General features: G+C 33.2%; 1 protein-coding gene across 1 annotated transcript in view; it reads right to left on the bottom strand.

Annotated features, from left to right (window-relative positions):
* Positions 1–15,360: 15,360 nt before the first annotated feature.
* LOC128998906 (homeobox protein engrailed-1-B-like) overlaps positions 15,361–25,130 on the bottom strand; it is a 57,458-nt gene continuing 47,688 nt past the window's right edge. The window contains exons 2-3 of the mRNA XM_054425262.1: positions 20,917–21,260; positions 15,361–16,885 (exon numbers count right to left, since the gene is read on the bottom strand). Coding sequence (XP_054281237.1) covers positions 20,920–21,260 — 341 coding nt within the window. The 3' untranslated portion in view covers positions 15,361–16,885; positions 20,917–20,919. The remainder of the gene's footprint in view (positions 16,886–20,916; positions 21,261–25,130) is intronic.

The following is a 25,130-nucleotide window of genomic DNA, read 5'->3' as shown; positions in this document are numbered from 1 at the left end:
TATGAGATCAGAGGTGAAAATTATACAATACATTTCAGGTGGCTTTGGTAGAATTTACATTTAGTGGTAGGTAATACTTATATTGGTGTTTTGTGATAAATGTTTTAATTTTGTACGTTACTTGTTTTATTTTAAATTTTAATTTGTGATTTAAGTGAAAAATAGAATTTTGAACGCAATTAACTACCAGGAAATATTCAATATGATAATATGAATTTGTTGGTATTTTTTATTTTAATAGTAGATTTTTAAGTTAAAATTATTTTTTATAATAACTGAGGCTTCATGTGACCAGTTTTAAAACGAATTTCAACCACTTAAGTAGTCCGCATAGAAATGATCCGATGATGCTCCATGCAATCTTGCAATATGTCAATTGAATACAATTAATTCATGTTATAACAGCGGTTGACATTTCTAGCGTAATTTGTTAATGTTTCCATATTACACAGAAGAATATTATGAGTCAGCTAATACTTAGTAATGCAAGTACAGTACAGTATTCATTTACAAAATAAAATATGTAACAGAACTTATGAGGAAATCTTTTTATGAGAATTATGAAGATGAATATAAATTAAATAACTACATGAATAGTTAAAAATATTTTATAAAACAAATGCAAATTATTTTGTTAACTCTTTAAACTTGTTCATTATAAACTTTGCTTTCATTTAAACAAAAGTATGAACAAGTTTTAAACAGTTTTAGCTAATGTTTTAAAGCGAAACATTGTTTTATAAATTCCCTTTATGTAATTATTGACACTATTTTCAATCAAATGTTAATCGTTATTATTCAAGCGATTTTAATTGTGTTTGTAAAACCTGTAAAGTCTTTAAAGTGAACAAGCCACTTGATAGTAGAAAAAGGTAGAATGAAGCCCATTGTGTTAATGTACGTGTATTATCTATCTATTGTTTCCACGCGTCAGTGCTAACAATATGTTACTGCACTCTTTTCTGTGTTATACGGGTAGGATTCCTTTGAACACTTATTTCTTTATACAGTTACCCTCCCAAATGAATACATTCAAATCCGATTTAATTTGATGAATGATGCTGGTTAGTCACTTTTTATGCAAAAAAGGAGAAGTTTTGGCTCTTCTGTTGTAGAAAATAAAACCTATGCAACTCAAACCAAAAACCGTAGTTTTCATAATCCCTCATGAATGTTTAATTGAAAAATGTTTAGGGTATGTCTATGTCCTGGTAAATGTGAAGTTCGTTTCGATGTTTACTTAATATTTCTTGCTTTGATACGAAGTCTTAAACCATTCAACGAACTAAAACAGTCTGTTTAGACATATTAAGGTGGTATCATATACAAATAGTCAACCACCCACCGTAAAAATACTCTAAAATTATTGTTTTAAATATATTGTTGGCGTCAGGTCACTCGAATGAAGTTGGAACTTAAACATCAGCTATAAGCAATGCTATACTTTTAAGAAATTAAAATAGGTGCGAAGTTTACGTTTAATACCTTCAGTCAATTATTTAGGCTACTAAAAGAATATCGAGAAAACTTAAATAAGATTCAAGATCTATACAATTCACACGAATTCAGGTTAAAAATATTTGTTCTGTATCTGTTTTAATTTGGTACTTTTTGGTATTTTAAATCTGTCTTTTCTAAAATACTCGTAGTTTAATATACATAATTGGTTGATAGTTATAAACATTTTCAAATTCTTATAATCCGAGCGATCTTGGGAAATGTTTATGACATTGTGGTTGTATAGTGGTAAGGCAACTATTAAAACTTCACGATAATTAACATTCATTGATTCTAATACACGACTTATCCCCGTTAATACATGAGAGTAGGAAGGTATTGTTCCAACAGTCAATATTAATTGTTAAGTTACAAGTTGTGCTCGAAGGCTTGTAGAGAGTTACTGAAGACATTAATGTGGCTACTCCATCAACAACAGACCAAGGTTTGACCCTGTATTCCAGACATAATCAGCATTGTCCGAGAGGTCAAAACACCACTTGGCCTGATTATTAATTTTCATAAACATTTAAAATGTCAAACAAAGTTATTGTATAAAGTTTTGTCTTTCTGATTCATAGCGGCCCGGTAGCGAGCGTTGGGTGTAGTGGTTTATGGGAGGGCTACCTAAATTTCAAACGGGTTTGTTTGTAGACTCTAGCACAATGGACACGTCCAAATTGACACCTACAGTCGAATGAGGTGTGACTACATTATTTACATAGACTATGAATATGCTGTTATGTAGTATTAACTTAGTTTATTTCGTGTATAATAATTGACTCTCCTTACTATCCGATCGCTGTAAGGCTAAAAATAAAAGACCCACAGTATAGCAGTGATAGTACATTGTAACAGTTAGTAATAGAAAATTAAAATAAAAACTCTTTGAAAACAGCAACAAGTAGGGCGTGTTAAATGTAATTGCTTAATACTTTACGTCCAATGGAAGGGAATATGTTCGATTCCAACGGGTTTGGGTGATTTGAACGGTTTCTATTCGATGGTGCATTACCATGGTAAAACAATGGTGAAAACAACGTATATTGCTAAGGTATGTTTCCTGAAATACTAATAAAAGAGTGAGTATTGGCAAAATACCCATGCAAGTACTGTATTCAACATTTTATCGAGGTGGTTATACAATTTTATACAATGTGGATCTAGATTTATTTATAAACGTAAAGGACTTTTACATTATTTGGATAAAAATCTTGTACTGGGCTAAAATATGTTGACAAGAATATTTTGGAAAAATATTTTATTTAGAAATCACTTAAATTTCTAACAGCTTAATGATTCGTCACAATGATTTGGAAAAGACCATTTTTAAACCATCTACAAAATGTAACAAACATGAAATTTAAAAAAAATCTCATTACTGGGAGAGTGCAATAAAAGATCAAACATTGGCCCTTTTCTTTATCATGACAAAATTTCAATTCATTATTTAACTTATGTTGCTCTTCTACTCGTATATTCAATATTCGTTCAGAATATTAGCAATTCCAACATTTGTCATCATGCATTATAGGTTCGGAGGCAAAGTAATCGTTTAACAGGTTTAATTTAAAATGTATTAAATATTTTTACTATTGAATTAATGTAAAATGACAAGTTTGGATCATTTGAATGTGTATTCATATATTTTGTAGTTTCTTTCTCTCTGGTTCAGCTGCTTATTAAACAATGATTATGTACTATATCAAGCGTTAATGTGAAAATAGTTTAAGATTCGGGGGAGGGATCTTAATAAGCATAATGGGTTTATTGCTTAATCGAGAGTGCTGAAATTAAACTAGCGATTTAACATAGAAGATGGTTTAGAAGTATTTTATCATTTTTTATATACACTTATCCTCAGAATATGTTAGGTTGTTATTTAATTTGATTTAAAGTAGCCTACAGCTATTATTTATGTAGTAAACACTTTATCAAATGATTATTTATATTAACAATTTATTACAATTCAATCTCGTTGCATCATTTATATCATCTCTTGCTGTCTAAGTACTTTATCGACTAGATTAAAATACATTTTTTGTTCACTTTTTAATTTGTCTCAGCCCATCTTTAGTAAATTCTTATTGTAATTAAAAACCACCGTAGTACGAATCCTACATGTTTTCTCACTGTGCGAGGGAAATTGCACGAGGATGGATTTTCATTTAACATCGTGCAAGAGGCAAATTGTAAATTGGTATGATGTACAAAACAAAGATATGGCGATGATGATACGTTCCAGCAAGGGGACTGAGGAGAGCAAGATTATCCGGCGGCGCTTGGTTGATAACAGCAATTTGAGACTGTGTAAATTGTGTGGCGGGTCTCCAAAGTGCCACCTGACTTGAGTGTCGGCTACTGGATGTCAACTAGCCGTGATGGTTCTACGCTCCAATAGTCACCTGGAGGCTAGAGGGGCACCGGTGGTGAGCAGAGATCCATCTTCTGACAAGATATTCCGATGTCAAGGTGTTCCGTTGTCGAAAGGTTCCAAATTTGTGACGTCACCGCTGGCCACTCCAAGTTCTCAGTGGAGGCCAGAGTGGTCGCTTTGGGCCAGATTGTCCGAGGTAAATAAATTTTGTTAGTTGTGTACATCGGAAGATCTTGACGTGTTCCCACTCCAACTTGTATTTTAAATTGAATAAATGAAGTCTTAAATTTAACTATCGATATGAGTAGACAATCCGTTCCCGAGTTGAAGTTGTAGCCTTTGGTTAAACATGAACGCAGTTGATTTGAGCTACCGATGGAGTAGGCTGACTGGTCTCTGTCGATTACGCTAACCTTTTAACCAACCCAAACGGAAAGGAAAACTTATGTCATATCGGATACATCAGTAAAAAGTATTGGGCAAAATAGTATGTTGACAATAGCTTACTCTATGAGTGGATATGAATTATTGTTGGTGGTGATGATTCAACTATCTTTACCTAAATTAAAAATAGTTGTGTCTGATCTAAATTGATGGGTTGTATATTTCTGAATCCGTGGTTTTTAGTTGTGTTACTAGCTCTTCGGTGCGAGAGGGGTAAGTTCAATTCCCGGAATATCCACAAAAATAAGGGATTTGGTTTGATTTCCTACATATGATCACATAACATATATAGAATCTTAGACTTGTGCTGAGAATATTACAAATCAAGAGCCGAGTATTCCAACTGAACAACCTACCATTGTACTATGTGGTGTGTAAGGTTTTGGGGTTGTATTTGTTACCTATGAGATTACAGACTATGGCGGCTACTGGGCTCAAGCGGTGCGGTTCTTTCATCCGCGTCCGCCAACCGCCATCTCCAGTGGCTAATAACAATAATTTGGAGACAGTGTTAATTGGGCGCTACTGGGCAGATGCTTACACCGGAACAGGCTTCTTGCGGACACTTCTCACAGAGGAATACCGATGATCTGTGGACTGTAGAGGCGATCTCTGCCAAGTACTCTTGTTGTAGTAGTAGTTAATCAGGAAGTTGTTTGGAAAATTAAATTCTCTATAGCGTTATTTCATTTGAATTTATAGATAGAATGGGAACGTGCCTTATTAAATACAAGTATTTATGTATAGAATACAATAACGTCCATGGATTATTTGTCCTAAATAGCTATCTATTCGCAGATAACTAAAAACAATAAAAAAAGAATAAACTTTTATTAGCTGACAGCATTTTTTTACTATTTAATTTGTTTCTTAATATTAGATTTTTTATTTTTTATAACTCACTAATTGCCATAACAAGTAGACCTAGTAAAAAGGTTAAGTAATACACATTTACCTTACAAGAATACAAAAATTGACTTTTGGATTTATTTCAAGAATTTAACCTGACAGGTCTCTTAACAAAACGATAGTTTTAAAAGCATATTTTATGAAAAGGAAATTCCTTTTGCACATTGATTTTTCTGTTGGAAATAGTGTCTACAATTGTGTTGATCTATTGAAATTTGTTTGAGTGCCCTAAGTCTTACACTAATCAATATAAGGGAATGGTCAAGGTTCATAAAAACTGATGAACTTTGAAATATCAATTGGGAAAAGATTAAATAACTCATATCATAATGTCAGTATCAATATAAAAACCATGGTGATGATTCTTTGATAGATTCACTAAAACCATTGACTTTTGGAGACTAGGGTGGACACCTACTAGTATGTCTATGTATTGTCTAAGTCAAATAGTTCAAGCGATTCGTTTATTCATATAGATAACCTAATTATGAATAAACCAGCTGTTATAGATCGACTATATACTACGAACTTGGCCTTAAAACTTCACGATAATTAACATTCATTGATTCTAATACACGACTTATCCCCGTTAATACATGAGAGCAATTTGATTAGCTCCAAAAATAGTCACAATATGGACTACAGCCATAGCGTACTCTATGAGTGGACATGTTGATGGTGTTGATTCAACTATTTATAACTAAATTAAAAATTGTTGTGTCTGATCTATATTGATGGGTTGTATATTTCTGAATCCGTGGATACATCAGTAAAAACCCATACCATTGCAAACGTTAGATATAAGGAGACTGTGTAAAACTCAGTCCACACCCACGTTACCGTGATCAATAAAAGAGAGACATTAACATGTTAGAATTAATTTGTGGTTACAGACTAACCTATACAAAAATCTCAAAAGAGAGCACCCATAATTATTATTAGCACCCATGATTATTAGTAACACACCTGTGGGTCAAAACTCTTTGGTTGTATGCTTGTTAATTTGATCTAAATTTATCAATTCCACTCATTGTGATTGCTGGAAATCACAATGGGTAAAGAATGTTTAGTTTGTATAAGTGAGCTTTGGGTAAGCTGAATGAGCCATTCTCAGAGTGTTCTACTGCCCAATTTCTATTTCCTCTCTTGTAAAACAATGAGACCCAAACGATACTTTAGTTACAGTAATCTTTCCTTCCAGTTTGACTTGGTTAAAATGTTAGAGTATATGACAGAAATCAAATATCGACAACAGAACACTGGTACAATTCAACTGATCCATTTTCGTTTAAAAAGAAGGTGCAACTGTTAAGGCACCTTACACGATCAATATTATTGTCAATATTCCAAAATATTGACAATATTATTGAGAGTACCACCCAAAGATTTATAGTTTGACGACCGATATTGATGAAAATTTAGAAATCTTGAAACCCAACATCATTACCGAAAGTTCACGGATGGTATTGACAATAATATTGATCGTGTAAGGTCTGCAACGTGAGAGGCGTGTCTACTTCTCTCTAAAGTGAAATCTTAAACAAATTAAATTTTGAATATAAGATAAAGACAAAATTAACAAACTGCTCCAGGTGTTGCGACTAGAGAAGCCCCAGTATACAATGTACCAGCGCCCAGCGGCCAGTGCCCAGCCCCGGGTTTAGCACGAGCCCAGGGTTTTATGGGTGCAGACATTCGATCTGGCTTGACCCGTCCCGTTTACGAATTATTACGCTATGTGCAAATATTTAGTTACACGACTATTTGGCATTATTCGCCCACCAACGACGTTGGTCGGCGACATTTGTCTCTTGATATCAATTGCAACATAAGTAATCACTTAGGCTTGCCAACATGGCACATTAAGGCTGTTTGGGTTTACGCATTTTGTTTGTAGTCCAGTGTGAATTTATGAAATTACATAACTTATGAATACAAAATGTGAGAAAAGAAGGTTTCATGTGTAATCGTGTCAAAAATATAATTAATGTATTTACACTTACATTGAAATTCATACAAAATGATGAGAGCAAAGATTTACTAAGGCCCACTTTACCCGAATCTAGTTTGACTCTGGTCGTAATAATTTCTCTGATTAAATTTGATTCTTAACCCTTCAGGTAAGTCAATTTAACTGGTGATATATGGGTTAAGGAGAGAGGAACAGTAACGTGATTTTTAATTGGCTGACTTTTGTCGACAGGAAAAATTTTTAGAACCGAATTGGGAAGAGTTATTAATGAGGATCATAAATATTTCACATTTATAGATATTTGTCTATAGAATGCTTTTTATTTTTTTAAGTTGTCTATTTATAGGCCTATAGTTTTAGTATGCAATGTCGTAGTGGTATACACACAATATCTAGTCCACAGTAAATGTAAGACAATCTGGTCATCATTATAGGCGACTTTATTTTATTTCAACATACAGATTTCAGATTTTAAAGTACCGGTACGAAATGAAAAAAACATTCTTTATGATAGTAAGTATAAAAGTAGATATATACATGAGTAAATGTTCAAGCCACTAACTACTAACCTTTTTTGTGATTCCTAAATTTGTAATATTTTTAATTGTAATATAATTTATTTTAGAAACATTGATCGGACGAGTGTCTAATTATAAGCAAGATTAAACTGCTTGTTCTTTATGAAAATAGGATAGGCCCTAAAACATATTTTGGTTCAACAAATGTACATTGAAAATAGTTTAAGATTATGAAATGTCGCGTGACAACAAAGAGTTGAGCAGTATTTCTTTCCCTCAGAATGCTTAAGCGTTTGTAAATTTATGGCGTGGAAATTTCCTGATTAAAATATGAGGACTGAGTGTAATTCATTTCTTGACAACTACCAATATAGAGGAACGACCATCGTCGACCCGGCCTAACATTACATAGGTTAGGTTCTGCGATATTTCCTAAGATTTTTTATCACATGATTGTAATTATTGCAGATATTTCATGCATAGTAAAATTTAAAAATTTAAAAAAACAAGCCAAAATTAATTATTCGTCATCAATATCGATCATGAGATCTGATGTCTCGTATGAATGTAAAAATTAAAAAGGAAGGTTTTCGTCGGTCTAATTCATAAATATATTTTTGAGTATTTTTTTAACGTAATATAATTAGATGATACTTTTATGCGTTAGTGTTTATTTCAATCCACACAAGACTTGTTTTATGTTGAATAAACTTCAAATAATATAAATGGAAATCGACACTAAGGAAACAGGAGAGGAAACAAATCCCAATCATCCGAGTTTGTTGAATGCTTTTGCGTTTTGTTTGATAACCATAAACCAATTTAGACCAGTAAGTAGACTTTAAAACCTTACTGATTAGAGCTAATCAATTATCAGTTTTGTGATATCAAATCAAATCAACTAATTTACAGTCAATAAACATATATACAATGCATAGACAAAAGTCAATTTCAAATAAAATAAAATAAAATAAAAATACAATTTTAGTGTATAGAACTACAATAAGTATCTTAGTGCACATACCTGGGATCAACTTAGATCACTCGAAAAGTAAGTTCTTCTAAATGTTATACCGAATCGGGTTTTAATTATGAATTTGTTATGAATAAGGTTATTTTTTATTAGCCAATTCTTTAAAGCCGTTTTGAATTTTGGGCCTTTTAATTCCTTGATATAGTTTGGTAGGTGGTTGAAATAAATTGACCCCATCGCAAAAGGACTTCGACCAGTTCTATTGAAGTTCCTCTGGTGAAAGTCATCCGTACTTCTAGTGTTGTACCTGTGGATGTGACTGTTTTACTCGCATGCTTTACATCATTTTTCACAAGCATAAAAGTTAGTAAATGTATAGTCCATACAAAGTGGGGATATTTAAAAGCTAACAAAAATATCTTTACATGACTTTTCGTACCATACCTTGGCTATCAGTCTGATTGCTCTTTTCTGGAGAACAAAACACATCTTATCGTAAGCTGTGAACCACCAAGCCAATGCATAGTTAAAGGTTTAGGAATTGGCAGTACTTGAACTCAACTACAGTGAATCTAAGCTAACTGGAGTAATATTGACCCAATGGAAGTTTGTTAGTTTATCTGTTAAAATACTAGTATGTAACTGGGCTGTTACAATTATAAGAAAGTACAATAATTGTTGTGTACAATAGCGGAGGGTTCAAAAACATAATCAAGCAATCTTAATCGCCGAGAAAACAAAAATGATTGTCAGGTTTTGTGGAAAGCAATGCCTCTCATTTGTGTTTTGGGTCGATTTATCAAATCAGTTTCAACTATTTTCAATCATCCACTCGTTTAAAACTCAACTGACATTTTTTTCAATTCCATATAATAACACCGTATTAAATTTAAATAATATTTCATACATTTTACATCCTTTGAATTTATAACCTACAATAACTAAAATTTCAAATTCTCTTCGAGGCAAAGTCATTCAATCATTTCGTTTAATATTTCATTTGCTTTAAAATTTACTATCAACTCCATATTTAGTTTATCCTATTTTGAAATAGACGATCAAAATGCGTAACAACTGTGTAAGTTACCTTATCAATTGACGATATGCAGCTAAGTAATTAATGATTAAGTATTCTTAGTCGCTAATAATTGCTTCTCCGTTGGTCCTTTATAAAGAATATCATTTTTTACAGAGTATGTGTGTACAATGTAAATACATACCAGTATTATTACAAATTTTCTAACTTTTGTTCCATTGGAACCTACAACCATGTTAAAAAGTACTTTTAAGGATGTTTTACAAAGTATTATACATTAAGAATAAAAATAATACATTTTGTATATTTTAAACCAAGAAGGTGAGGTGTTCTCATATTTTCAAAACTACCATATTGTATTCTAAGCTAAGTATCTTGGGTCAAAATTGTTGATGTATTTTTAACTTTATATGTTCATTTGTTAACTTTATCTTTGTTTGCGTAGTATATAATGGAATTTCCGTACCGAATTCATAGCATTTAAATAACGTAAAATTGTGAATTCCTTTTGTCAATGAAAAATTAGACTAAGGGATCAGTCTAGAAGAATAAAGAATAAATTATGTTTTGTTGCAATATCCATCTTCTCTAAGCTTTTCTCTTTGAGTTAACCTACAAGTATGATGTTATGATGTACATAGGCCTGAAGATTTCTTCTTCACTTTTCTAAGTCTTCTAGACGGATCCCTAAGACAAATTTTTCATTGCAAGAGGAAGTCACAATTTTACGTGGTTTTACATGCTGTGAATTTGGTACCGAAATTCCATTGTTTACTACTTAAAAATTAAGTAAAAATTATTTATTTATTTGTAATATTGTTAAAACTATTCAAATACCACGGTATCTTATTAATTTGGAGTTAGCATTGAAATTCCTTTCTAAATATGCATATGCTTGAAATGAATATAAACCATTGTATACACTTAATCACAACTGGACATTCAATGAATTGGCTGTGGTGATTAAAACTGTAAAAATTTACATCGGGAGTCTAGTTTTTTATTGTATAGTATATCAATAAATCAATAACTATGCAGCGATGAACAGTCCTCAAGTACAGACCAACGAATTATTTTCAATTTTTATTCTTACAAATCATAAAAGCTCCTATGAAACGTATAACTAAGGCGTTGAAATGAGTTCAAACTGGTATATAAATCCTTCAATGCATGCTGCAAACCCCGTTTAAGCAGATTTTAAAGACCCTGGGACCTCCGTTCTCATTAATTCAGATTGTGCTTCCGTAAGACAAAGTCCACAAAGTTTTAATAAGCCACACAAAGTGGCCAGGTTATAATCGAAATTAGGGTAATACTATGATACTCATACTAAACAGAATTTTGATTGGTGATCACATGTTCACTTTTAATACTCTACGAAAAAAGCGTTGTCTGATGTACTTAGTTCATTTATATTTGAAAAGCTTATTCGATGAGATTAAATAAAACTGTTAGGATGGATGAAATACTCTTGCTAACCATATTTCTTGAATAATGAAATTGTTGTTTTTTACATTGCTTTGACACTAGTATACATTTTTCTATAATGGATAGAGGACAATCCAAACTATCTAGTCCCAGAATTATGATATATCTAAAATCCATTGGTGATTTGCAGGATTTGAGTCAGGGGTTGCAGGGCTGAGCTCTCGCGCTTTAACCACTTGACCTGACGTTCCCAAACTATATTTTAATTAATCAATGTATTGTACTGTATGAAACACTACTGGTTCTTGATATATTGAGGAACTATGTTATGTTCTGTTCAGTTCCAAAGGACCATTAAGGATTTCCTACAATAACTATCCATGGTCAGTCCATCGGATTAACGCAATATGTTATTGCAAATGAAAGTCTGCAATGGTTTCTGGGCCCTGTAAACGTATATCCTCCGACCTTCATTAAAACGAAAGTTTGTGAATTATTCGTGTGTGTAATACGTGTAAATAGTGAAAAATAAACGATATATTATGTTTGACCTTTTCTCGGTAGAAATATTTGACTTTTGGAGCTGCAGTGTTCGTTTTAGAGTAGTTAAATACTGGTGACTCAGATATTGTGTCTATGTTCACTATATTTAGGCCACCTTATTGGCATACTGGTTAACCTTTTCCCTTTGTATATTCTTTTATGACATGATTTTATGTCTGTTGAAACTAATAGTTATTGTAAGCAAAATAATATTTTGTACCATGTAGCACACTTTTTCTGGAATAAATAATCTTTCATTATTATTTTTTATTTTGTATTAGGCACTGCACTGTAAGATGTATTGGGCGGGTTCCCACTCAATAAATTAACTGGATATTTTTTTTATATCCATCAAAATAATGATATATCTTCTCAACCTTCTTCGATCCCCATGTATAAGTATAATTTGACTCATTTTTTTCGACCTTTTTACAAACTCATTATAACTAAGGTGTTAATGTAAAAGAATCTTAGAAAATACCCTAATATTTTCATAAATAGAAAGTATATTATATTTGAAGTTAGCTAGAGGTTTAGTGCGGTATACGTAAAACGTTCGTTACAAATATCAATTTAATGTAATGTATCATGGTAGAATGAAATTGCAGGGAGGTTGATCTTAAATTGGTTTGCTATGTACAAATCGATTAGGTTTGTAGCATCAAAAAAGTCTAAACTTGTTTTAACCACCTGAATAAACTGACGAATTTGGGGTTAGGATTGATATGTTTGGTGGGAGCTATCTATGCAAGACAACATTTCAAAATGTTATGTTTCGAAGGAGGCTTTGTGTGCATGGTTCACATTGTGTGATAACAAAAATCGTTTTTAAATTTTTATCTTATTGATTTTTTCTATCCAATGTAAAAAATTGAGATAAAATAAAATTATGAAACCACCACATATATTATCGTAGACTATGATGCACAAAATACAAGACCACGATGTTCTTTTGAAAATCATCACAAAATAGTAGTATACAGTTTTAGAAAAAAAGTAGAGTATACACACTATTTTACAGATTGCAAAATATTTAACTCAACTTACTCTTTTTACTTACACCAAATGTTCCACAAAAACACTGCTTCATGAATTTTTATTTTCTATTGACGTTTTTACGAGTACTTAATTTAAAGAATCGTAATTACTTTAAATGTGTATACATTATTAGTATGTTGTTCTGAAACACTGTATTAACTAATATGGGCCTACAGCTATTATTTAAAAACCTCATTTGCATATTTTCTTCTATATAAACATAATTTGCAAATGATTTTCCATATGTACCTCATAAGTGACTATTGTTTTTGTATAAAGATTATTTGGCCAATTATCAAGTGCCATCAATGAATAAATTCCGTATTCAATTATTATTCGTCTAGGATATACAGTGATTGCAATAATGAAATGTGTCATAAATTATATGATACTTTATATGACAAATATAGGCCCACTGGCCGATCATCATATAGTCATTCAAATATGGCCACAATATAACGTGGCAGCTGTATAAATGACAGGTAACGCATTTCAAGTTTGGGTACCATATTCATTAAGCCTTTAAAAATTGGCTGTGTAAAGTAGCATATAAAAGGATATCGGTGTTAAAGCAATTTCATGACAATCGGTAGTAAAGAAAATCCGGATATATATAATGTTTTCAATTTTTTTTTAAGAATCACCATAAGTAGAAAAACGTTCCAAAAAGGCGTACAAAAAAGTCTGTTCTAGAACTAGAACCAGGATTTAAAACTTCTTGATGTAACAAAAATGAAGATTCAAATATTAGTTTATCGTAGAAAAGGGAAAAAGTGAGGTTATGTTTTCAAAATTGTCTGAAATGGTAACAGTACGGGTAGGTTGCGTAAAAACAAGATCCGCGACTGGTTGTTACCAGATGACTGTTATTTATAATCATTAAGCTTGCAATGTTTATCCTACTCCACAGTGACTAATACAAACACCCAATCAAACACCTACTTCATTACTACGCCCCCGTGTCGTCAACAATATAAGTAGCTAGGATAAATCAAGCATCAGCTGGTAACAACAATGATGAACAATAGAATTTCAATTACAACTGACATGACTATCGGTATTATTTATTTTTTAATCTGCATACCGTATTGGTATCATGGTAGTACGTATGAAGTATGTAAACATACTTACTATATAAATATCTGCTAGTATATTAAATTAGAAAATTAGGGATGAACACTAAGTACTTTTAAGTTCATGTTTTGTTATGGTGGGTTTATGGTATTTGAGGGACTGTTGTAGACATTTCCCATTACAATTGTCTTACAAAAGTTTTCACAACTTGAAAACTTGTTGGAAAGAAAACTTGTTTTTTACTAATATCGTTGGAAATTGTCAGTAACAACTCTTAAAATACTAAATAATTTGTTTAATATGATTAGTTATTCTTTACAGACAACTCAATTGAATATTCCTTAGCCATGTCTATTTTATAAGGATCATTTAGATTCGCTCCTATATTATAGTTAACCTCAACATAATTAGTTGAATTCAGCTGATTTTAATAGTTTCTTTTATATCAAAACATTACTAAACGTATCTTTTCACTGGTAAAATTTGACTTTAAAATAGTCTGACAGCTCTTGATATCTACCAGGAAAGAAAAGTGATCTATGTGAATAAATCCCTTAAATTTATATATCATCCTTAAAGATGAGCTGAAGACAATAATAGAATAGGGTGTGTTTATCTCTGTTGCCGATTAGGCAGGTCGATATATAATATTAATTTATAGGCTACTTTACGAAATTTGGAATTTTTATTAATAAATATAACTATGTTTTTAGGCCTCTTGTAATTTTTAACTAATCCTCGTATTAGGCCTATATCCTAAGAGTGAAGTGAAGTAACATCACAGTTGTCTTCTGTTTACTGGCATTATATGTGGTACAATTTACTCTAACATAAGGTAGTTATATTAATTCTACCTCAACACACACCGTGCATGAAACAATCACCAAAATACTCGTAAGCTTAAATTTTTATAATAGGATGAGTAATCTACTTGAAGTGTCCAAAGTCAATGATTGGAGGTCTAAAGATGTGTAGGTCTATTCAGATAAATGCGAAGACTTTCTCTTGGTTGTTGGTTATTAGGTATTTTGGTTCTGCTTTGCCTAAATTTCATTGACTATGAAGTACCATATAATTTGTCAACACTACTCTAACAGTGTTGGAAAGATGATATTCATCTCTTTAAACATGTTTACTACGATAGGCTTTCTTTTTTTACCTCCAGAAAGCTGGGGACTACTTAAACCTTGTGCAGACCCAGAAATATTTCGTAATTTCGTTACATCTACAGTAATTGTCATTTGTTGGAAAGAGGATGACTAATTTTCATGACTGAAGTAAAACTTCATAACAAAGAGGAAATTGTTTCTGTAGGAGATTGAGCTATTTGTACAGTATTAAATGTATGTTCATTAAATACTTACGCCCTCATCATTATTGTACAAGGCGTGGAGCTCTCGTCCTTTAATGACAGCTTTGTATACAAGACACATTATGTCTTTGTCCATGATCCATTATTAATGATTACTCGCAGCATTTTCAAGGACAATAAGAACCTTCATTTTATGTAGTAAAAGTTGATGCAGGAAAAAAATGGTCATCTCACATTTATACATATTTTATTTATATAATAATTAAATATTTTATTACATACAAAACAACACTCATCAAGCTTAGTATGTAAAAAGAAGAAATAGAAAATGTTATACACGTTTTGATAATAGACGATTTTTCAACAGAGTTCGAAGAATCGAAGTTATCTATCATCTATCCAAAATAGCTATACAAATCGCATTCTTTTTTACACCCACAGATTCTCTTAAAGCATATATTACAACAAACGCTATATAAATACTATACAAGCTTTTGGATTCCAAGTGTTTCAATATCATATCGATCTAAGTGAAGCATGTAGTTTTCCATACTTCGATATTTTATTTTTCATTTGTTCAGCTGTTAATTCCAAGAATTGCGCAAATAACCAGTCTTACTATCGTAAAATACAACTATAATATTAATATTTACACATCCCTTTTGTTATTTACATTGTGTACAATATATAATAAATATCTTGTTAAAATTTAACGAAAAAAACAACACAAATCGAAGGGCGATATTTATTTTTATTATTGTGCAAAGTTAGTTCATCTGCAACAAAGTTAAGTATATGTTTATTAGTTATAAGCTTGTACACATTCGTAATAGTTGGTAGAGCTTTAATTTTCTGATAATTCTTATGCTTGTTTTTAGTTGTTCAAACTATCAAGGTTAATGCGTCTGTTCAATGCCTAATAATACTGATGTTTCAATTTGTATAATATATATGACCAGTTGATCAAATTGAAATTCATACAAAAAATAACATTGTGTCTCTTATTACTACATTTTTTCAAGCAAGCTTTATAAATTTAAATTCTGATTTAAAATCATGATACTGTGTAAGTTCTTCACAAATTTCCCAAATCAAACATAATATCGATAATACATAAAAACATGGTTGGAATAAACATATTCCTACAACCATGTTTTCGGACTAAGTAAAAAATGTGTATACTATTTTTATTACAATTATTGAACAGTAATTAATTTTTTTTATCTATACGCACTAATTTTAAACCGTGGTATAACATTGATCATTATTAAAAGAGTTGAATTTGTTTTCCGTGTAATATTTTGAGTTAAACATGTTTTCCAAGCTTAACGTCATAACATTACTTCTCTATAAAGTTTCAATTGATATACAATACAGTACTAAGTTGTTCCCGTGTAATTATTTTCAAACTAGGTAAATTAGGTATAGCTTTTTTACTTTGGTAGCTAAGTGAAATCATATTAAATTAACAATGACAAGATATCAGAATAAACAATCATACTAAAAATGAATTTAATATGACAGTACATTTATTTGATTCGTTTTATTTGTAATCATATTTATTTCAAACACTAAAAAATTTCACAACACAAAAATTTTGAAATTGAAATATAAATATGAAACCAGAGAGGTTTTGAATTTTATGGGCTGTCCAAAAATTAGTTCTTTATAAAGTCTTTTAGTTTAAGAATCATATCAATAGGTGTGTTTGTACAAACAGACGGAAATCTTCAAGCTTGAAATCACTATACACTCCTGCAGTCCCTGAAACAAAATAAAACACATTGTCATTATAATATTCACCATTTCACGCTGTTATATAGAGATTTAATCTTTATAACTAAATGTCATCCAGTTTAATAATATTTTTAGCCAATATGAATATTAAGAACACAAATTAGACTGTCAACAAAATTACCTCAAGAATTTATGGATATCAATCAAATACATGTTTTATCTAAATCTCAGAACATTACAGTGTGTTTTCCTGCGATCGGAATAAAGTTACAGATATGAACTTTTGTAACAGCAAAATAATATAATTCATTTTTTTGAACTCGTTTATTAGGTTAATTTGTATACATACAAATATAAAACTAATTAAAAGTCAATTTACTATTTAGAACCTTCAGTATACGTATACACCATTATTTTTGTTTGCGTGAATGTCTTATAGTCGTATGTTACAATAAATAATAAAAACCATTTTTTTATAGCTTTTTTATTGTTGAGTGTGTATATTTGATTGACATGTAATGAATAAATGAACTTTGAAATCGCGCTCATAATATTCAACACCTTTTAAGCAATGCTTCTGAAATTACAACCCCTTCTGATAAGAAGAAGATGAACTTTTCAGTTGTATCCTAATTTTGTAAAACTTTAAGGATTTTTGAGGAGGTATGTGTCGTATGTGAGAACAGATCTTATCACAAAAGATACTTTTTTTTCTACGTTATTATAGGGACCTTCAGCAAAAAGGAGGCTTTTTTAAAGTATCCTTAATTTTACAAATCTACAAAAGCCCAACTAAGTATTCATCGACGCAATAAAAAGCTATATTTCTAAACAAAATAAATAAAAGCAATCTCCTGCGCGTGATTCTTGGAAACAAACAGAAAAAGAAAACTAAAAATCGGAACCGGCTTCAGAAAATAAAACAAGTCTGAGAGCAATATACCGCCAACCGATTTTCTCAAGCGATCTACGAGTTAAGAGACCGTTTGGAAGCAACTGAGGTTCTACACATCGCTCGACTCACAAAGGTTATTTTTTCACAAAAGATTCGCCGCTCGTAACGTTAACGTGACGGTGTGACGCACTAAAGCAGTAACGCAGTAACGCTCCGGGAGGCGCATGTGAACTCAAAGTGGTCGTTCGAGTATGGCGACTGCTCGGACTGCTAACTGCAAACTGCAAACTGTCCGCTGCACATGTCTTCACCACTTGCAACTGCCTCAATTAGCTCTTGCAACGTCCCCACTCTAACGGTCCCTAGTCTGCGACTCAGTATAAATACTTCCCTCTAATGCTTTCGCGAAGACTTAAGACTCGATAGTTCCGGATAGTTCTCACTAAACCTCTACTCTCTGTGTGGTACTTAACAGTGCAATTGTAGCTGTTTCAAAATCAAGCAGAGCTTTTGAACAGTTAGATTTGTCCGGTTAGTGACCGAGAAAAGTTTTGGTGTAATTTTTCATCCGATCGAGATATGTCATCCACAATGGCGTGCGGCCAAAAGTGTAATCTTTCACTCCTCTATTTTTCTTCGGCAGCCAAACAGGCCAAATGTTATGTTTGTGTGTATATATTTAACAAATATCAAAGACAATACTCCTTTAAACTCTGAGATATTAAATCTAAGATGCCACTAAAACATAAGCTCTCATAATAATTACAACATTCATAAGAATTCACTAGCTTATGGTTATGTTGAGGTATCTTAAAATTAGAATCGCCTAATAAAACGGACACATGCAAGATTTTAAGTATATGTATTCTAAAACTGTGTGAAGTAATAGCTGTGAATAGTTTAAAATCACCTTTCTCCCAGTAGCACCTCACTCACTTTGCGTTTTAGAAAGTTCGCGAGAATATTTTGATAACATCCTATGGGATGGAACCAAATAAAACCTACACATTCTATGAAGGGGAAGGTGCAGATGTCGTGGTTCTGAGGTCATACTGCATATCATAGAGGTAAAGAAATTACCTGCAAATTTCACGTAAGTAAATGTAAGATCAACTACACAGAGTTTAGGAACACCATATTCACTCGTGATTGGATGAGGTATATGTTGGATAAAAATACATCCTTTAACACCATTGAAAAAAAAATGCCCAAACATTGCCTGGTGGTGTATGCAAAAACTGAAAATGTAGTAGAACCAACAGAAAGAATATTAGGAACACCTTTGCGCAGGTAGAGAAAGTAAGTCCACGCACGTGTTAAGACAAACGACATTGAGTATAAAAACACCATATCCACTCCTAACCTGGAAAAGGTAAGGAACACCTAACGAATGTGTTAAGACCAATTGTATGCAGTTTAGTAACATATCTACAGACCTAGGTGGAGAAGGTAAGTCCAGGAACACCTTAAGATCAACAATATTGAGTATACGAACACCATATAACTCCCCGAGATAGAAAAGGTGAGTCCAGGATCGTGTTACAGCCAACGGCGTAGAGTCTAGGAACACCCTATTCACTCCACCTCCTGCATAGTGTCGTGCTATGTCCTACAACGACATATCGCCGTATTCCCTAAAAGGATACACGGGCCTCACATCGGATGCCGGCCATGCTGTATTAATTGTTTCTAGTTAGGACTTTCTCTGGACGTTCGCACCACTAATCACCGCTCCACGCCTTTCACTCCAACAGCGCTAATTTGCTCACAACCCAACGTGGACGCACAGAGAAGTACTTCGGCGACTCGTCTCCCAAGGTTACTGACGTTAACTTCCTGGTACATTTTGTATTTGGGTTGTACTTCGTACTTACTGGTTCTTTGAAATAAGTGTTTGAAAAGGCTTACGTAAGAAACTAATATTTTACTTTTACAACGTGGTTGGCATTCTAAAGAGTATTGATTTATGCTCAAACACAGCACTTATGATATATAATCTCTTCTTTGCTTGCCAAACAACCCAGCCTAGTTCAATTCTGTATTTATAGCCAAACTTTATCTCATAAACAAACGTTTAACGTAAATAAATACATGTATATCATGTAACAGTTGTATTTAAAACACCTTCAGTGCTGGAAGAATTTCAATGAAAAGAATTTATGCGGCTTAAGCAATACTTTCATAGAGGAATATCAAGTTAAGGTCTAAGAGAAAATTTAAATTAAGTACTGCATCCGTGGTTAAATTTTGTAGAATTTATTTTATGTCAATATACGTAGAGTTTCGAGCTCTGTAATCATTAGGTAAAATATTATTCTCTAGCTTGAGTTAACATTGCAAACATCTGGCTGTAGGTTTTCGAACAGGGGACCAAATATATCAACAGCCATAACCTTTTGTTTGCAGTAGATAAAAGATACCTCACTGATGCGCCATGATACTTCACCATTTATGTAAATAATTAGACCAACCGTACTCGATTTTAAAGATACGACAGCGCACAGTATGGAACAATGCTGATATGGAATCAGATACTGCTGCTCATTGTTGTTGAAAGGGGAAAAAGGATAGAGAAGCTAGAGAAAGAGAAATAGAGAAGAAGAAACAGGGACAGAGAACATTGTCCATTGTCGATCCGTTGCGCATGTGTGAACAAGCACGATTGTAAGTCGAGGTAGCACCAAACTATCTCATTGACAGGTAAGGCAACACTGAACAACTGATCATTAACGTGTTTGAAGGCTGAATGCACATCCTCATGAACCTCTCTGGAAGTCTGGTCTGTGCAAGAACTTCCTATCTTGGCAAATAATTTGTATAAAATATATATACTTAGGCATACTTTCCCATAAAGGTAAAATTGAATTTGCTATGAGGGTGTAAGTGTAAAAAAAGTAAGTGTAAGTGGTGTAAAATATGAAGTACCCAAGTAATTCAAGTTATGCGGTAAAACCACCAGATACTTCTCGTTCATGATCACATTAATTACTTATTTTGACCACACTTCATGAATACATCTTTGAAGTAATTTAAACGCCCTAATGGATGATATTTGCCAAAAATATCGTTGAAGTATAATATTGAAAATATGATTATTATTTAACATAGGTTGTCTAGCAAAACTGTTGCGCAGTGGAACATCAAAGTACAGAACATAGTTTACCATTTATTCATCCGCCTCCTGGGCAGCTAATTGTTCTTCCTCTTCCTTGCTGAGGGGTATCGTGCTGTGGTTGTACAGTCCCTGGGCCATCAGTTGCAACGCCAGCGGATTCTTGGTGCCGTTGGCCTTCTTGATCTTGGCTCTCTTGTTCTGGAACCAGATCTTGATCTGCGCCTCATTCAGTCCCAGCTCGTTCGCCAGTTCTTGTCGCCGCTTTTCCGTCAGATATCTGTTCTCTGAGAACTCACTCTTGAGTCGAGAAAGTTGCTCTCCGCTGAACGCTGTCCGAGGCCTCTTCTCCTCCGGTCGCTTGTCTTTCCTCTTTATCCTTCTCGTCCTTGGACCTGCAAAGATCATAGCTTTGAGTAACTAGAATAAACTGATGCAAATAACCATAGCAATATTTGTGCTATAGATAAATCACACCTAAAGGTTCGAGGATTATTAGTAGGAATAGTTAGGATTTAGTTAATTTTTTTAAATAGCCGTTGCTTTTAAAAACCTAGTTTACTAACTTGTGTTTTGATTGTACAAGTACATTTTAATAATCTGTTTAGCGTCAACTTTAAAATCATAAATAAAGTCATAGCTAAACAAAAGCGAACAAAATGTTTTGGCGATTTTAGTCATATAAATCATGTTCTAAATTGCTAAACTGTTGGCACATTGTCACTTAAAAGATACTCTTTAAATTGAAAGCTCAAAGCATGGTATAACGGACATCGATTTAAAATTTGTCTGGCTGCTATGGCAGTAAATAATGTGTAATAAGTACCAAATTTCCTAAGTGAGAGGACAATAAACTTTCGTAACACATTCTTTCACTTCTATAATTGATTAAAGTCGTTAGTTAACTGATTCCCATTTAACAATATCTCTTATTTACGACACGTTAAATTTAGTTAGTGTTAAGTGAAGTCATTTACTAAATAGTTCATAACCTGCTCGTGTAAATTACGTTTTTACCTCCTTTGTCGGAATTCCTAATTAGAGCAGGTCTGAGATAAAAATTGTAGGCATTTAGATAAAGATGAAACAAACGCTCGTCGTTAGTTCGTCAACGACTATCGTTACCCTCGGCTTTCACCGAAAGGCAATAATCGTTAAGGCATGGATTCGGTCAATTCAAACGTTTGCCTACTCTCTGCTAATTGGGTGGCCACAGCGGCAATTAGAAAATATAATTAGTGAAAGAAATGTTTCGAAGACTAGATGTCGATGATGCAACGGCTACGGTGTTCGGCTACTCATCCTGTCACGAGAGGCGGTCCCTTCTGAGTCATCCTTGGACCATCCTGGTCTATTGGTCTACAGTCATCTTGCCTTTGAACCGCCCATCCTGAGTCATATTTGGTCCATCCTGGTGTGTCTATGGTCTACTCATACCCTGACTTATGTGTTATCCTTGGACCATCCTGGTCTATTGGTCTACAGTCATCTTGCCTTTGAACCGCCCATCCTGAGTCATATTTGCTCTATCCTGGTCTGTCTATGGTCTACTCATACCCTGACTTATGTGTTATACTCGGACTATCTTGGTCTATTGGTGTTCTGAGTTCAACCAAATCAACTGATGGTTAGACACATTATATCTTGCTCCGCCGACTTTTCTCCTCGGATTAATCTGCGAAGCTTTCTCCCAGTCACTGCTCAACTAATCATGTCACTCTTTCAACATATCCTTGACATTCCGCCAGTAATTCTTGTTACACACAAGGCGCATCACCAAACTTCTAACATCTTAACAACAATTACTCCTTTACGTGTTGTAAATACTAACTTTTCATCGCGATGTTGTAGAGATTATAATGAGCATAACAAAATAGAAGTTATAATTTAATCATTTCTCATTGGTTTATTTTGGACATTTGGCAAAATATTAAACTATTCATTATCTTTAACTTTATGTAAATAGTGTTGTAAATATGCTCTCGTTTGTATAAATGACGGGAAAATAATCCGCGGTAGTTAGTACACTCGGAACGAGCTTAATTGAAACAAACTCCTGGTAAACGCTCTTGTTTATCACCGCCTTCCTGCTGATTTGCATTTATATGGGGTAAAAATGTGTCAAATTGCCGGCAACTTTTGACGATCCAAAAAGTTCTCGATAGTTTAATTACACATAATACTCGCCATCAATACTCGCCTGTTTGGCACCGGACTTGCGCGGCGGGCGGCACTTAGCATAAACATCGCGTAACTAGCAGCGGCAACGGCAACGAGTAGTTAATAATTAGAAAACGTTTATATCAAAAGTAGAGTCGCCTATGTTTAGTATAAACGGATCCTAAAGAGGATCGTTTTGTTATTTTCTTTAAGTCGGTTCTAAAAGGGTCATATATTCACTTTAATTAGGTCTCTAAATTCCAGTAGCCGGCAAAAAACAGAAAACGGCAGCGACGGGTGATGAAGTACTGAGCAGTGAGCATCGAGCATCGAGAAGCGAGCTGTGAGCATTGAGCGAGCAGTGACGTGAGCAACCCCGCTGCATGCTGATTGCTGATAAAGTCCTGATTACCAGATCCGCGGCTTTAATTCCCATCCCTAATTGCTGTATTATTTGAGTACCGGTGCAGGCAGGCTCGTAGAATTAGTCATGCGAATGTTAACAACTTGTTTCTTTAGGTCGACTTAGCGGTTGCTCAGATGTTTAAATTATGTAGATTAATTATACAGCTTGGACACACAAGAGGAAAACTAGGCGACGATGTTTTCATGTGCACTTAAGTTGAAATACGAGGAGCTGCGTATAAATAATACATCCTAATTTTGCTTTTAAATCTGGCGGAATTGCATTATTTCGAGTGGCCATTCCTGAAGACCTTGGGAGCGTAATATTAGCTCTAAATAAATCCCATCGGGCAGTTTTTTGTGAAGCTGTTCGAGAAGCAAATCCCAGGGTTTTCTAATCTGAATAAATATTTTATGGCAATTTTAAACCGCAATGCAAGATTTTGTTACCTATTAAAATTGTAATAGTATTCTACAATGATGATATTTATTATTTGGCTGTTTTAATACTTGAATTGTATCATTTATTGCAACCATTTTTCTTGATCTACTTATAAGTGATCCTCGCAATATGCATTTTTTTCTATGAAGCTATTATAAGGAAAATGTTACAATAAACTAAACTGCAATTTTATTATGCATGTAGGCCTAAGGGAGGTTACAAATTAAAAGAAATACTACGTTTAATTTGGTAATTTATGTTTAAATTGTTCCTTTGGCTCAGAGATTTTTTAAAGAGGTTATAAAACAAAATTTAGATAAAAAATAAATGCCGGGGAATAATAAACCCTTGCGTGTAATTATTGCACTATTTTATTTGTGTTCAGCCGATTTCGACAGATTTTTTGACGGTTTTTCTTTCTAAATATTATTCATTGTGCATACATTTTCATCCAGCTTGTTTCAGAGTAAAAAGTGCTAATCCGTTTCACACTTTAAAAAAACTATGACACCTGAAGTCACAAACTGTTACAAAATATTTCCTTCAACGCAACTTTTCAAAAGGCGAGTTTGATGTAAATTATTGAAAACAAAAAAGTTCTATTCCTCAAAATTTATCCAAATACAATACTTGATTTATGTCAATTTTAAAACCGGTAGTCAAAATGAAAAACAGGAAATATGAAAAGCTAAAATCATAAAGGAATTCCAACAATCGTCTTTGACTTCAAAAATATGTCCATGTAACCGGACCATCAAAGTAATTACCTTTGACTGGCCTTGTTTACTTACAGCTAATTACCGATGATCCAGTTAATTATGTAATTAACGGCACATGGGAGGTGTAAGGCAGACGGATGGCCCATGGCAGCGGCGAGAGAGAATGCCACGTCGTGGGTGGTCGCATGCAAAACGCTTTTAATAACCAAAACGCGCATTACTATAATTCAGCCCGCTATAGGTGGCCCAGTGCGAACACTGCACAGTGCACTAGACCTGGACAACGTGCACTCTCGTGGCATAGCTCTAGTCTCATCCTTAGAATAGTCAATAGTATAACATTTGATGGGTGAAAAAATAAAATAAGTCCAAAACCCGGTTATAACTTTATATAGCATTACTATAAGCAGATGCAAGCACAGTTTAGGGTTAAACTTTGTGCGTAATAATCAAATAATGAATAAAACAGATGATTGAAATGTACGATCGGTTTTGCTTTCTTACTCTTGATATCCAAAGAAAAATTATTGTAAAACAAC

Source organism: Macrosteles quadrilineatus, unplaced genomic scaffold (genome assembly GCF_028750875.1).
Source record: "Macrosteles quadrilineatus isolate MER2022 unplaced genomic scaffold, UCM_ALF_1.0 Scaffold_7__1_contigs__length_78375512, whole genome shotgun sequence".
Taxonomy (NCBI): domain Eukaryota; kingdom Metazoa; phylum Arthropoda; class Insecta; order Hemiptera; family Cicadellidae; genus Macrosteles; species Macrosteles quadrilineatus.
This window is presented reverse-complemented; position numbering and strand designations above follow the sequence as displayed.